General features: G+C 34.5%; 1 protein-coding gene across 1 annotated transcript in view; it reads right to left on the bottom strand.

Annotated features, from left to right (window-relative positions):
- Positions 1–5,877: 5,877 nt before the first annotated feature.
- Positions 5,878–14,289, bottom strand: part of LOC106456929 (cAMP and cAMP-inhibited cGMP 3',5'-cyclic phosphodiesterase 10A-like) — a 95,018-nt gene continuing 86,606 nt past the window's right edge. The window contains exon 24 of the mRNA XM_022382738.1: positions 5,878–6,286. Coding sequence (XP_022238446.1) covers positions 5,965–6,286 — 322 coding nt within the window. The 3' untranslated portion in view covers positions 5,878–5,964. The remainder of the gene's footprint in view (positions 6,287–14,289) is intronic.

Below are 14,289 nucleotides of genomic sequence, written 5' to 3' on the forward strand. Positions count from 1 at the left end.
TCTATCACAAAGTTGTGTAACCAGGTGCACACTCGTCACACTACTTGTATCAACTGCCTGTAAGCACTGTATCTCTTACAACAATGCACGCAGAGGCGACTGCAGGAATGAACTCTCATTGCAGGTACTTACACAAAAAGCGCTCCGATATCCAAAGTCGCCGAATTTTTTATTTCACTGATTTTCCTAAAACTTATATTACTGTCAGATGCAAAAATCAGATTGGACAAATTTACTTACACTTATTTTAATTTTTTCTACATAGTAAGTTTATCTACAATCTATGTTATTTCCATATAAATAATTATATTTTAGCTCATTTGTAGCACAGTGCAGCGGTGGGTCGGATGAACTGACCTTGCAGGCCGGATCTGGCCCGCGGGCCGTAGTTTGGTGAACCCTGTTCTTATGGAAGGTTGAGAATGAGAGGCAATCATAATATGGTCTTGTCATACATATTCCTGTAAGATAAATTTCTTGTCTGAGCATTAATTTCTGCAGACAAGTCTATACTTAAAATATGGGCAAAAGTCACACTCTTGTATTTTACACTTACATCGAATGTCAGGTTCTGAAAGGCCGGATTCTTTACAGTAGGTGTATATGACTTGTTGGCTATAAATTTCAATTACAAACAAACAACAACACAACCCATTTGTTTTAAAAATAATATATTAAAAAACAAGGAAAAAATATATACAAATGTTAGTTTTACTGTTGCCTGTTGGTTAACACAGTTGTATCTAGTACTTTAAATAATTGTCTCGTTTTCGTCCACACAGGCTGGTTCAGTTACTTTAGAACACAACTGACAAAACGAATTATTCTTCTATACTCTGTTATTATAATACAGTCTGTGATGATTTCACTTTAAAAATCGTCATTATACACTATTTATCGCTACACTCACCATCACTCAGTCTAGAGCTAGAATAAAATTATTTTTGACGCGTAATTATACCCCAAAAGAAGTCCTGAATATTCTATGCAATACTAGAAATTCTGATGCAATAATACTTAATTAAACCAACGAGAAATTCAGAATGTTCAAGCAACAAAATGCTATAATTTCACTATTATAAACAATCACTAAATCGTAACAATTGAACTACACAACGTATGATTCGTAAACTGTTATGCAATCAAACTTACCATAAAATATCGCATCTCAAAACAACTAAATATAACACCCATGCTGTATCAATAATCTAAATCCTAATGCTCGCATGAAGCTTAAACAGTCATTATATTTACATTGAACATCTACATGAGCACTGTTATAAAGCAGAAGAAAACAACAGGAACACTCGTCCGATTTTTTGTTCAAATTACGTTATCTTTAGGCAGTTTCATTCTGATTTTATAATGTGATATACCATTATTCGTATTATTTTCTTCTTGATAAGAAGACTTACTTTCTTCATCTTCAGCAGTAAAATAAATTTTATCTGATGGACAATGAAGCCCAGCTCTATGAAATACCTTAATATATCATGACTTGTGAGAAGAAAGATTTTGTAATTTTTATTCATTCACTTGTTTTGTTTCTTTTCCTGTTGCTATCTTTTTTTTCTTTGCTTGGCATTTTCTTAATCTATACTTATTGCAGAATATTTATATATTTTCTCATGACCATTAGTGATTCTGAATAATAAAATGTATTCAATATTTCATTTGTATTTGGGATTGTGGCTATGAGATGTTGAGTTTGTTTTATGATTTAAATTGTGTTAATCTTCAATTTTGTAACAAGTTCATCATTACAGTTTAGATCACTTTCTTTACTTTAACCAATCTTCCCAGTTTGCTCCTGAAGAAGAAAGGTCCACCTTTCGAAAGCGCTCGGATTATAGGGTTTTTATTCATTTTTATCTTAACCAAATTGTTCTTACGTGACTTTAACCTGATGTTAGTAGTTATATTTTACTAATATTATTCTAAGTTTACTACATTTTTATTTTACTTTGAATTCTAAATTTTAATTTGGGGTCATATTTCCTATGATCATTTTGCATGTAACTCAGTTTTAATTTTGAATATAAATTGCACTTTATTTTGTTATTGAAATTGTGAGACTTGTTTTAGTTTGCTCGATTAAGTTCGGCTGCAGCATCCTAATTACTTAATAATGTTTTCCTTTACTTGTCTGATCTTTGAGAATCATGGAATAATTATAAAAATTTGAGCTGAATCAGACAGGCTTATACATTTGTCTATTAAGACTGATTTTTAAAGTTTGGATCTCATATATGATAGAAGAGGGCCAGGGCCGTCGAGAGCGGCAGCGGGCCACCAGTGGGATTCAGGAGCTGAGCCCCTGATGGAAGAACAAGAGGGAAGCTACCAGCAAAGTGAAGCTTAATAACATTGCTTTTCATCAGTACATTGTTGCTCATCATTGAAGGACAAACAACTTTAATTTTAGATTAAAGCTTAGATTCTTCAACCTGTTATCATGAGCCTTGTGTCATTTTTATAGGAGTCTCATTCATGTGTATACACAAAAGAACAAGTACCTATGTGAAAGGTACTAGTTGATCATGATGAAAACACACATTAGTGAACAGTAAGAAAACTTACTTTTGAAGCCAATTACAAATATTCTAACCAAGCCTATTTGAGTATAACATCATCTAGCTTTAAGTCTGGCCTAGTGTATGGCTAATATTTTACCAGGTCAGATGTAACGTTTTCCTTACCTGAAAATGTATTTCCAATAGACACTCACCTTCTCCCACAGATTAACTATCTTTCTCAGCATGATTACCAAAGAGAGTTGCATGCCACTAGTCTTGAGGCAACCCCCACCTAATTACACGTGATTTTAAGTGAATTGCACCAATGCATTATGATGTCATCATGTGACAAAAGTCCTCCAGCAATAGGAAGGCGATACACCTCTCAATGTGAGCTAATTCCTCTCCCCCATGAACTTGCATTTGCGAATCTTCATTCTTTGATGAAGCAAGTAAGAAAAAGTAGAAAAAAGTGGGAATGTGTACAGAGGTGAGCCCCTGTCGTAAATATATTGTCAGATAAGAAAAATGTTAACTTCAGAGATGATAATTCACTTCCACACAGATTAGTTAGAATCCCACATTAATATGGTGGAAGAGTCAGTGTAAAAATTACCCTGATGAGCACCTTCGGAAAGCATCCAAAGAATGCTCTTGGGGTGTGACACCTGATGGCAGGGGTTCCATAAGGGCACACCCATGGGAAATTGCATCTTTTCTCATCCAGAGTATACTCTTCACCCATATAGGAAAAGTACTCATACTAACTTGTACAATTATCTGTGTCATCCTTAAAGAAGGGTTTGCCTTAACCCAAAGAGTAGATACAAATACAGGGTCAAACTGGTACAAGCTTCTAAGCAATAGCTGTTGTAGCATGTAACTTTTACCTGAACAAAAGAACATGCAAATTTACAATTTCTTAAGGTCCAGTTTACAAAGATGTATTTCACTACTGTAGAAAACCTACAAAAAAAATTTAGAAAAATTACCTGAATATACCTAAACTAGCATTGACCTACAAAACATTTGTGGTAGTTTTCATGCCCTTGCTTGAATTTTCCTTATTCTATCATTTTCACGAATGCCATTTAAGCTAGTTACACTTTCTTACAGGTATTGTGTGTTAGATCAGTAAATCCTGCATGGTCTATTTAAAAAAACTTTATATGGTCAAACAGACAAACTCACATAGACATAACTTTATATAACTCTCTCACTACAGGCATCCTTTTCTGCTCATATTATGAGGTTTCAGTGAGTTACATTCAAAATTTAATTAAACTACTTTCTTATCATGGTATGTGAAAAAACATAGCATAAAACATGGCTAATAAACATATTTTAATAGTTTACAAGTTTTAAATTCTTACATTTAATACGAAATATTAAAAAGAAATCCTGAGTTTCCCTAGTATGAGAATTGTGAGACTTTCTCTCTAAGCATCCCCTCTAAGAAGTATTACATTCAACATAAATTACTCGTTACAATTTTGTCAAGCTAATATGCAATTTAGAATCCTCGGACATAGGCCTTTATGATACAAGATTTGTATAGCATTTGATCAAGACATTTGCAAGAAAAGTTTCAGACAGACAGTCAAATGCATGTTTATTATTTATGTAGATATATTCTAAACCAGCTATGGAAGGGTGAAATTAGAAGTTATTTCAAAAGCGACAACTACAAAACAGGGACAAAGAAATGGACATCAACATATCTTTTCCCGACTGTTTTGAAAGAGTTTGGACAACACTGTTACACAGATATCGGATGTGTATAGAATCTTCTTAAGAGTTTCTTTCAGACTTTCACATCTGACAAAGATTAGTGATCCTTACTGATATAGGCATCATAAGCCAAGTGAAATTTTAAAGGTTTCATGCAAGTGTAAATTGGAAGACATCCCAAGGAGTTACTTCCATTGTGTTATGATTTTTTTCCCTCCCCAAGGATTACATTCAACTACTTCAATGAGTTCAAGTTAAAATCCCTATATGTCAAACTATGCATGTGACGCACACACTAGCCCAATTTGTAAATTTCTTTGAATAGTTCTTTTGCTACTAACAAAGGCACCATCTTTTGAAAAAACTTATGCATTTTTTTAGTGTTGTTCAGGTTTTAAATCAAACATTCTGAAGTACAGTCATCTCTTATACGATTTTATTAACTGTCATGTTCTTTAATATATGGCATTATACAAACTGTGACATAATGATACATGTTTAACAATTTATTTCTAAATAGACTAAAAGTAGTAAGTTTTATTTCTGTTGTATTGTCTGGGATATTTTTTTAATTTAAATGTTTGTATTATTTTTAGCAAGAAGGAGTTTTTATTCTTCACAATCAATATGACACTATTTATAATACTCTGAAACTATTGTAATTTATTTTGAGAGATTGTAATTTTCCATGTTATGTCTAAAGTACAATTTTCCTTTTTAAATTAATATCTTTGTAATTACATTGATTTTGTAATTGAAGTAATTGCAAAGGATGTATGCATACATGTTCCAAAATAATAGTAATGTAAACTGTACAATACAAACATATTCTAATATGTTTCATAACAAATAAATTGTCAAGGGAAAAAAAAACCTTGTTTTTTTAAAGTTTCAAACGTATTTTCATAGCCACATCCATAAATGTATTTTTTGACATCCCTGAACTGAGTACACACCATATTGCACAGAATCCTCTACATGCCTGCTTACAAGGTTAACAAATATACATATATATATATATGCATAAACAATGTTTGTTAATGGCTTCCTTTGTTAAAACATTTAAAACTGTTTTTCATGCACTATAATACAATTTACTTATTAAGCCTATTATGAACACATTTTTGTAGATGTATAAATGTTAATATGAAAGATGTAACAAAAAAGGTGAAGTTTTAAGAAATATCTACCTCCAAGTTTTACAGTTGTTAAAAATACACTTTTGGAATGTTTATGCCAAATAAATGAGATACAAAACACTTCATAAGAATACATTCAAACAAACACAAAATCCAACTATTTTAAAACTGTCAAATGAGACAAACACAAAATTCAAATGTTATACTACTGTAATATGTATGGCAGATTAATAAAATCTAAACACATGCAATAAAATACACAAAATTCAAGTGTTGCAATAATACAAAAATCAGAATAATAAAATCTTGGTAATATCCAAAGCAAACAATAGAATCATAGAAAATACAACTAAACGAACAATATGAAAGTACTATAATACAGTCAATAGCTAAAATATATTATCCCTAAGAATACAACTAAAAATGTACGAAACTCAAGTATTTTAATACTTATTGAAAATAGAAAATTATAAGCTTTTTAAAATAAGTTAAATAGTGTATGATAATTTAGTTTTTTATATTTATTTACACATCAAACTTAAAAATATTACAATGTCAAGAGCACAATACAACAATAGTTAAAAACAGATGCAACATTTTTTAGAACTCTTGTCATTCTTCTCTTTTTCTATTGAATAATATTTTTCTTCCGCTAATGATTGTGTTGTGTCACTTAGCACAGTTTTCTTATCACGCTCTTCTTCAGTTGTTTGTAAAGAAGAAAACTGTTCGTTGCTTTCACATTCATTTTCATTTATTTTGAACGAGCTGGATTGTATCTTGTCTTCTTCTTTATGTTCTTGATTCTCCACAGTTTCATCCTTTTCTTCTGAAATTTCATGTTCTTCAACATATTTACTGTTACTCTGCAGAATAATTTTCCATTTATTGATGTTTTCCCTAGGAAGAATGTAACCTTAATTAAAGTCACCATTAGAAGCTTTTAACACCAAAAAAAGAGAATTATTTCTAACTTGATAGAAAAATATGACCTTCCAAAATACACAACCGTTAATAATAACTATTTACTAAAGTTATAACTTCATCAATTACTACTCCATTTTTCCATTGAATCATAGAATGATTGTATGCATTTGCAAATACTGTATCTTTTGCTCCAGTGCTGGTACTACATGATATATGCATCTGATATGTTAAATGTTTTACTATGAAAAAAATTGCAATAACTGAATTTCATATTGGAAATTGGACTGCAATATAAAATTGTTATCCTATTCTCGCTGATCATCTTCTTAGAGCCCTTATCTAATATTGTAGTGGCCCAGGTTTTGTTTCAATAAAATTCTTATCTCAATATGTCACAAACTCCACAAGATGTAGAATGCCAGTTGTACCAGGACCATGTTATTATACCATACATGGAATTGCGAACTATTAAATAAAAAAGGAAATTTTTAAAACATATTTGAAAATACTACTAATATGTAATATTCATATTAGTTTTTATAACTTATGGGTCATATGACCAGGTTATCTGGGCCCCAAGCCTTACTTAAAGTATGTGCCCCAAACAGCAACGATGTAGTTTATTATGTACCAATATAGTTTGTTGTTTTATTACTTTCTTCCTGTCGATGTTTTGAATATCTGTAGCTAATGCGGTCTTATGGTCATGTTTCTTTCCATAAGTGCAGTGAGGATTAACTAGGTTTCGAATGCAAACCAGGAGCTCATGTAAATTATGTAGGACAACTTGACAAATGTCATATTTGAGCAAATGAGTAACAAAGACAAAATAATATGCATCATATCATCAATTACAATAGATACAGGCTGACCAACAACCCTGTGTTTACCTAGCAGAGTAAACTTCAATATAAAGTAAAGAGTAAAGTATAGTAGTGTTCATTCTGTACAAAAATTGAATTATTCTACGTGAAAGCTGATTGAAGAAAATTTTGAGTACATTTTTATTTTTCACTCATATTTGACCTCAACTTAAATTAGCCCTGTTTGTGAAATAGTATTATTTTTTTAATAAATACAAAACATATTTTTGTCATTTCCCAATTTAAAAGATTATCATTTTTACAATGAAAGTAAATATTTATGGCTGTTTTTTTCTCCAAAGTTTTCTCAACGAATTGAAAAGAACGTTTGAGAATAGTTGCCAAAAAAAGAAAAGGAAAAAACAGGAAAATACAAAACCATGTTCAAAAATAGGTTCAAAAGCTTATGAATTTCTTCCTGATCCTTGAAGATGATACTATCATCAAGGATGTGGTTGCCAGCAAAGACTCCATAAGTTTAAATACTTTTGCAGCAAGCACTTTTGTTGAAGTTGCAGGTATTGGCAACAAAAGTATTACGTACATTCCAGGAATAACGTATATATCATTTTAATTCTCACTTTTCTTATGAACACTTTTAACAATAAAACTGACTAGAATTGAAATAATTTAAATCAGGTTTCTATCTTTCTTAACTCTCTGTATATGGGCTCTGTCATTTTGACATATGTTAACATTTTCCTACACTGAAAATGTATTTCTGATAGATATCTCTTCTCACACAATAGTTTTCCTTGATTTGTGTTTCCTTCTACATGTGCAAGTTTTGCTTGCCACTAGCCTGGAGACTCCCATCTAACATCACATGTTTACATGTGGTATAGCTATATTATAGCATGCAAATGAGCATGCAACAACCCTTCACCAATAGGAGTGTGACACACCCTCCCAGCACAACTGACTCTCTCTATACTGTAGAGAACAATTATCACTTTGAGGTTAGGCAAAAAAAAAGATGAACCAGAAGTGCGGAGGATGGATACCTTACCTACCAATGCAAATATTACCCAGATGAGCACTCTTTTGAAGACACTCAAAGAATATCCAAGGAGTAAAATACCATAATATATAGGGTGTGCACTTGTGGAACCATACCCATCTGTACTAGGTGCACTCTCTGCCAGTTGTAAAGATGCCAGTCCAATCAGTAATAAGAGGAGTCAGATGGTGTAGAGAGGCTAGGGTGCATCAGACTGTAATCGTTTTGTCAACTTCAATTCAAAACCAGGTGGCATCGAGTATATGTTGTCCAGTCCATGGTAGAAGGAGGGTCCCAACTGTTCTCACTTCAAGGCTTGGAAGCAGAAGGGTATAGCATCTTCTGTTCTGACAAACCAAGCAGGGCACATGTGTGTATATATACAGTACATAGCCAACACCAGGCCACCTGAGAACCTGACATCTGGGTGATGGTAGGAAGGGGGAATGCAAATGTGGTGGGTCAACTCTAATCCAAACCCAGGTGGCATCTGGAATTTTTATTCTGTTTGCAGGAGGAGGAGGAGGGTTCCTACTAACCACATGTGTAAAGACTTATCTTGGCTGGTCTTATGCTGATCCAACACCATACAACCCAGGAACTGACATCCAGGCAGCACCAGGATGGGGGAAAGCTAGCTGGAGGGATGAACTGCATGTGGTAGATTCATCCAGTCCAAAACCAGGCAGCATTGGGAATTTGTCTTCTGGTCTATGGTTGGGTGAGGGTACTAACCATTTACACCACTGCCCTACACTTGATTAAGCGGAAGCAGTCACACACAGGACTTATGTGGCTGGTCCAGCTCCAACCATCACCATATCCACTAGGAACAACATCACGGGTGCATCAGCTGGAGGGTCAAACTGCATCATCCAACACCTGAGGGCATCTGGAATTGTACATCATGTCTGTGGTAGGATGAGCATCAATGCCATCTACACCAGAAGAACACCACCACCCTACTTTCAAATGAGTGGGATTAAGCACACTTAGGAGGAAGCCTCGATGATCTACCATCCAAGCAGCTAGGAGCTGGTAAGTGGTAAGGGCTTGAATGCCAAAGAAAATAACCAGAATAAAATGTAAAAAAAATTAATTAATGAATATAAATGAGTTTAAACCTTATTATATATATTAAATGAAATCTTATCATTACCTGTTAACAAACAAAGTTCATTTGTTTCTAATTTTGGTATAGTAAATAAGTTTGATAAACACAATGAAAGTACATGCAGTGTTTTTTCGGAACCCAAACAAAGATAAAATTTACAGTTTTATGAAGAATTCCAAAGAATAAATAGATGGAAGATGAACTGTGAAATGGTGCAGAGTAGGCCAAAGAACAAAGAACCATGTGGATGGGACAAAAAAATGATTTGTAACAGAATGAGAATACTGAAAGATGGAAGGAGAAAAATATGGAAAGCAGCAATGGCATACACGTCATATCTCCTATGGTCACAGGCAAAACAAACAAAAGAGCATAGAAAAGACGGGAAAGGAGAACACATGACGATAATAAGAAAACCTGAAAGTATTAGGTAGAGCTGCCCAGTAACCAGCCTTGGTCAAAAGCAAGAAGCCTTATTTGAGCAGTCAAGGTAAAAATTTGGAAGGGAATGGAAGAAAATATGATGCAGAGATCAACTATGGAATGTGCACTCTTGTCATGGATAGACAAGGATGGAGGAAGAAAAACTGAACAAGAAAGAAGGAAGAAAAATGTAAAGAGAGTCTGGATTGTCTCGTAAGGGACCAGACAAAATCCATACGTGAATTCAGATTGGTGATACTGCTGGATGGGAGAGGGAGGGGTAAGGTTGAAGGTGTAGGGAGAGTGACAGGGGTAAAAGAAGAGGAGGAGAGGACAGGAGAATGCATAATAGAGGAATACATGGCTGAGCTGGCCAGTAAAAAGTTATCAGTAGGTCTCAACAAGGAGTGTCCAGAATGAGGGAAAACACAGGAGAGATGACAAGCAGGGGGTAAGCCTTGGTGAAAAAAGTTGGGCCAGATCTGACAGAATTCATCCTCAGCTAAAGCTGAGGGGGAGAGGAACAGGGGACCAGGAAAGGGGAAGTAGAGTGTTGAGAAGAGTGACAAAATCATCTAGAAGAAGGGTGTCCAGATGAAAGCACAGCAACTTGAACACCAGAGGAAAGAAGGACCAATCCGTAAGTAGTATCTTGGTGGGCTTCAAGAAATGATCCACACCAAGACTCATGGCACCTGGAATAGAAAAAGCTATTAAACATATTTGTATTGAATGGGCTCAAAAAAAAGAAGGCAATAGTGCAGAAACAGGGAAAGCAAAACAGTGTCCAGCTGGTGATTGGTAAGTGAGATAACTGCAGACTGTATGTATCATCAAAGGAGAACTATGAATCATCCTTAAAAATCCAAAATTCAAAGTACTGCCAAAAGTTCTAAAAGATACTTGAAGGGATGATATGTTGTGTTACTAATCACTTGCATACATGTGAGAGACAAGATATGTCCCCATCTTGTCAAAGTGGCACCTATAAACAGAAAGAGACCCAGATGAGAGGAAGACGAATACCTATAAAGGGAGTAGTTTTATCAAGTCACCAAGTGAAGTCTTTGAGTAAGTAGAATGGTTGAAGACAAGGTACCCCAAGCAAGGATCCAGAGAAGGTGTAATCTATTGTAGACATTGCAAATGAGCAACGACCTAAGGGGATATGGAATTCCATGGAAGCCCAGATTTTCAAAAAGAGAGAGAGAACCACTTGCTTAGTGAGGGAAAGAAATGAAATGGCATGTCCTTCAAAAGAAGAGTAGAAGGCCGAGCCCTGCAGAAAAAAAAACAACAAAAAAACACCCAAATGAATGAGAAATGAAATGGGTGTGAGAAGTGACTCCTTCAAGATGAACCAATCAACTCAGACGTGCTGCCTCCCAAAGGAGGAAAAAAGGATGGCCTTAGGAGGCTTGTTGGGACAAAGTCGATTGAGAAAAGATGCATCTGTGATGTCCACCTCGGTCATCCCAAGACATGAAAGATGTAAGACTCAACACCTATCTACAGATTCCCTGGGAACCATGAAAAGATGGGAAGAAAAACCAATAGCTATTATAGCCATGGACCAATGTTGGCAAGAAACACGATCCCCTGGAGGATGTAAAATAATGGGAACAGCAAACATTGGAGGAGGAGAGGGAAAAAAGGAAGGTTAAGGCTCTCTGATAGAAATCCCAGTACTCAGCAATTGGCTGCAAACAGAGGGCTAAAGTCCATAAACTAAACGAAATAGGCCCTACTGACCCCAAGCCTAAAATTAAGGACAGACACTACCAAAACTGACAGAACCAAAGTCTACGAGTGGCAGAAGACCATATGGGAAGAGCAAAGAGAAGTGGTGACAGAGAATGATGATAAAGCAGGAGGACAGAAGATATAGAGAGGCAAAGAAGGAGTACAAGAAACAGTAACTCATTGAGTAACATTGGCATACGGCCCCAATATATGACACCAAAGATACAAACATACCAGTAAAGCATACAGGCAGATGAAAAGAGCCAGAAGAAGGCATATGAGATGTAAGTGTGGCAAAAGCAATTGAGTAGCAAGTGCATCATGTCCCAACCAAAAGATCAAACAAATAAGAAGTGAAAATGCAGGGTTTTTCCTACACATTACTGTAGAAAATATAAGTAAATGAGCATCTGTCAAAAACCTTACAGGGGGAATGGTGGATTACCGTGGAAACAAGGTTAAAGAAGGAAAAATAATGGAAAAGGGAAGTGTGTGTAAGACAAAGGCAAGAAAACCTAAGTCTAAGAACAAAAGACGGAGGATCTGACCTCCAAATCTGAAGAACATACTCCACTGTTTAGGATTCAAAGAAAAGCAATACAGCATTTCTGGTCATATGATGTAACAGTAACAAAAGAAGGAGGACGAGATACGTATGCCCCAAAGTAGTAGTAAAAGTAATTGAATATGTAATAAACATACCTGAGAAACCTAGTCACTAAATCATGAAAAAAAAGCTGAGGTAGAACCAAAACAATATGGGTATAAGATGAAGCAAAGTTAGGTGGGAAAAAACTGGCAAAATCTCTTCTGCTACGAATAAGGAACATAGGTGGAAGTATGTCAGGGAAGATGGTTCAGGCCTCATGAAAGACTCCACCACCCACTGCACAAAAGCTGTCACCTCTCCCAACAGATAAAGACAAACCCAATGGCAATATAATTGGTAGGCCAGAGTGAACAAAGTCATGTTGTTTCACACCAGACAAAGCAGAAGTTACTTGTAGATACTTCTGCTGAAAAACACCAATATCTGAAAAGTTCATGAGTGAAAAAAAATACATGTTGTTACACATGAGTGCCAAGTCAAGAAGTGGTGATTGTGCTCTACAGTACAGAGGTAGTCAGCTGCATAAGGAAGGTGTGTTGCACACCTACTGGTAGAGGGTAGTCACTTGCTACAATGCAGCTATACCACATAGATACATGTGATGTTAGCCAGGAGCTACCAGGCTAGTGGTGAGCAAAAATTCTGCATATAAATCACAATCAAGGAGGTAAGGTATCGTATTATCAGAACTTTTAACCACCATGTAACCATAAAACTGTAAATACTATAACTTTGAATGTGCTAAGTATATCTTCACAAGATTTTGCAAATGTTCAGTAAACATTACACAGAAAAACAGATTTTTTAAAATTAAGTATCTGTACTAAAGATTCATCTGTGAATTTATGGAGACAGAGTCTGATTCAGACTAGTCTGAGTGCAAAGTGATTTTCATGTTAAGATAAAAATACTATTTTTTCATTGTATAATTTTTAGCTTTCATATGCATAATAACCTCCTAAAATGTCATAAGTTGTTTTTCAGTAAAATCTGTTATTTTTTCCTCCCTAGCACTATATGCAGGCTTAATCATTTTACCAACTTTGTAACCACCACCAATAAACATGAAATAAATCTAAATTACAATTTTTTAGGCACTGCATAGTGGCTCATAGAATGGCTCCGAGTTTATTTTCAAGTATAAACTTTTAGCTCATATTTCTGTCATCTCTTGACCAATTTGAGATCTAATTACAGTTTTGGACTCAGGAGGTCAAACCCTTTTGACTGATGTATTTGACCAATCCCAAGATCTCATAGATTAATTTACTCTAATCCTGCCTAAAAGAATTTCAATTTAAGGGTAGGCTGGTAGAGATCCTGATGAGTGATAAAATCAAATTGGGTATATGCGAACCACATGCTTGATATTGCTGGCACACAAAAATATAGCTAATAAAATGGAAAAAAAAAGGCCTCACAGATTAATTTACTCTAATCCTGCCTAAAAGAATTTCAAGTGCTGTGGCTATTGAGGATTCCCTCTTGTTTCTTTCAAGAATGACTACATTTTGTTACAGACAATTACACAGTATTTACTCTAACAGCCAAAGCTAATATAATTCAAATCTCCTGGTCATTTAGATTTATTGCTTTACTGCTAGTTAGATTAGTGCTAAAACAAAATTATCAGAGTGGGGAAGCTTACTGTAAACACAGCATGGAGTTACAAGATGCTCAGTCAAATTACAATATGCTATGTGCATGGAACATGCTATCAAGTGTTTTTTATTTCATTTACAATTTTTTTATCTAACCTAATAAATTTCTAAAATTTATATTTTTGTTAATTTGATAGTAGTAAATAAAAATACAGATTAAAAAAAACACAAAAAAGTCAGTACTTATAGTTGGGTCCTATACCTTTTTGCTCTGAAAGTCTTCATGAAAGTTAATCCTATTTTTTGTAGAGATGTTGTTAATACTTTAATTTTTTAGGATCTTAAATATGGAACTTAGAACACAAAATATTAACACAGAACAAAAATAATATCCTAAGACTATTATAATTTAACTAGTTTTCTAATTAAGGTATATAGCTATATATATGTGTTAAAATATCAAGGTGATCTTGGCAATAGCAAATCATGAAATTGATGCAGAAAAACTCAAAATCGATTGGGAGAATGGTCTAGCTAGTGTCATAAGGAAAGAGGTAAATTAAAATATACACCTGGAAAAAAGTTAAGCCCCCCCCAAATATTTTTCAGGATTGCTTATTGA

The sequence above is a fragment of the Limulus polyphemus genome, unplaced genomic scaffold (assembly GCF_000517525.1).
Source record: "Limulus polyphemus unplaced genomic scaffold, Limulus_polyphemus-2.1.2 Scaffold273, whole genome shotgun sequence".
Taxonomy (NCBI): Eukaryota; Metazoa; Arthropoda; class Merostomata; order Xiphosura; family Limulidae; genus Limulus; species Limulus polyphemus.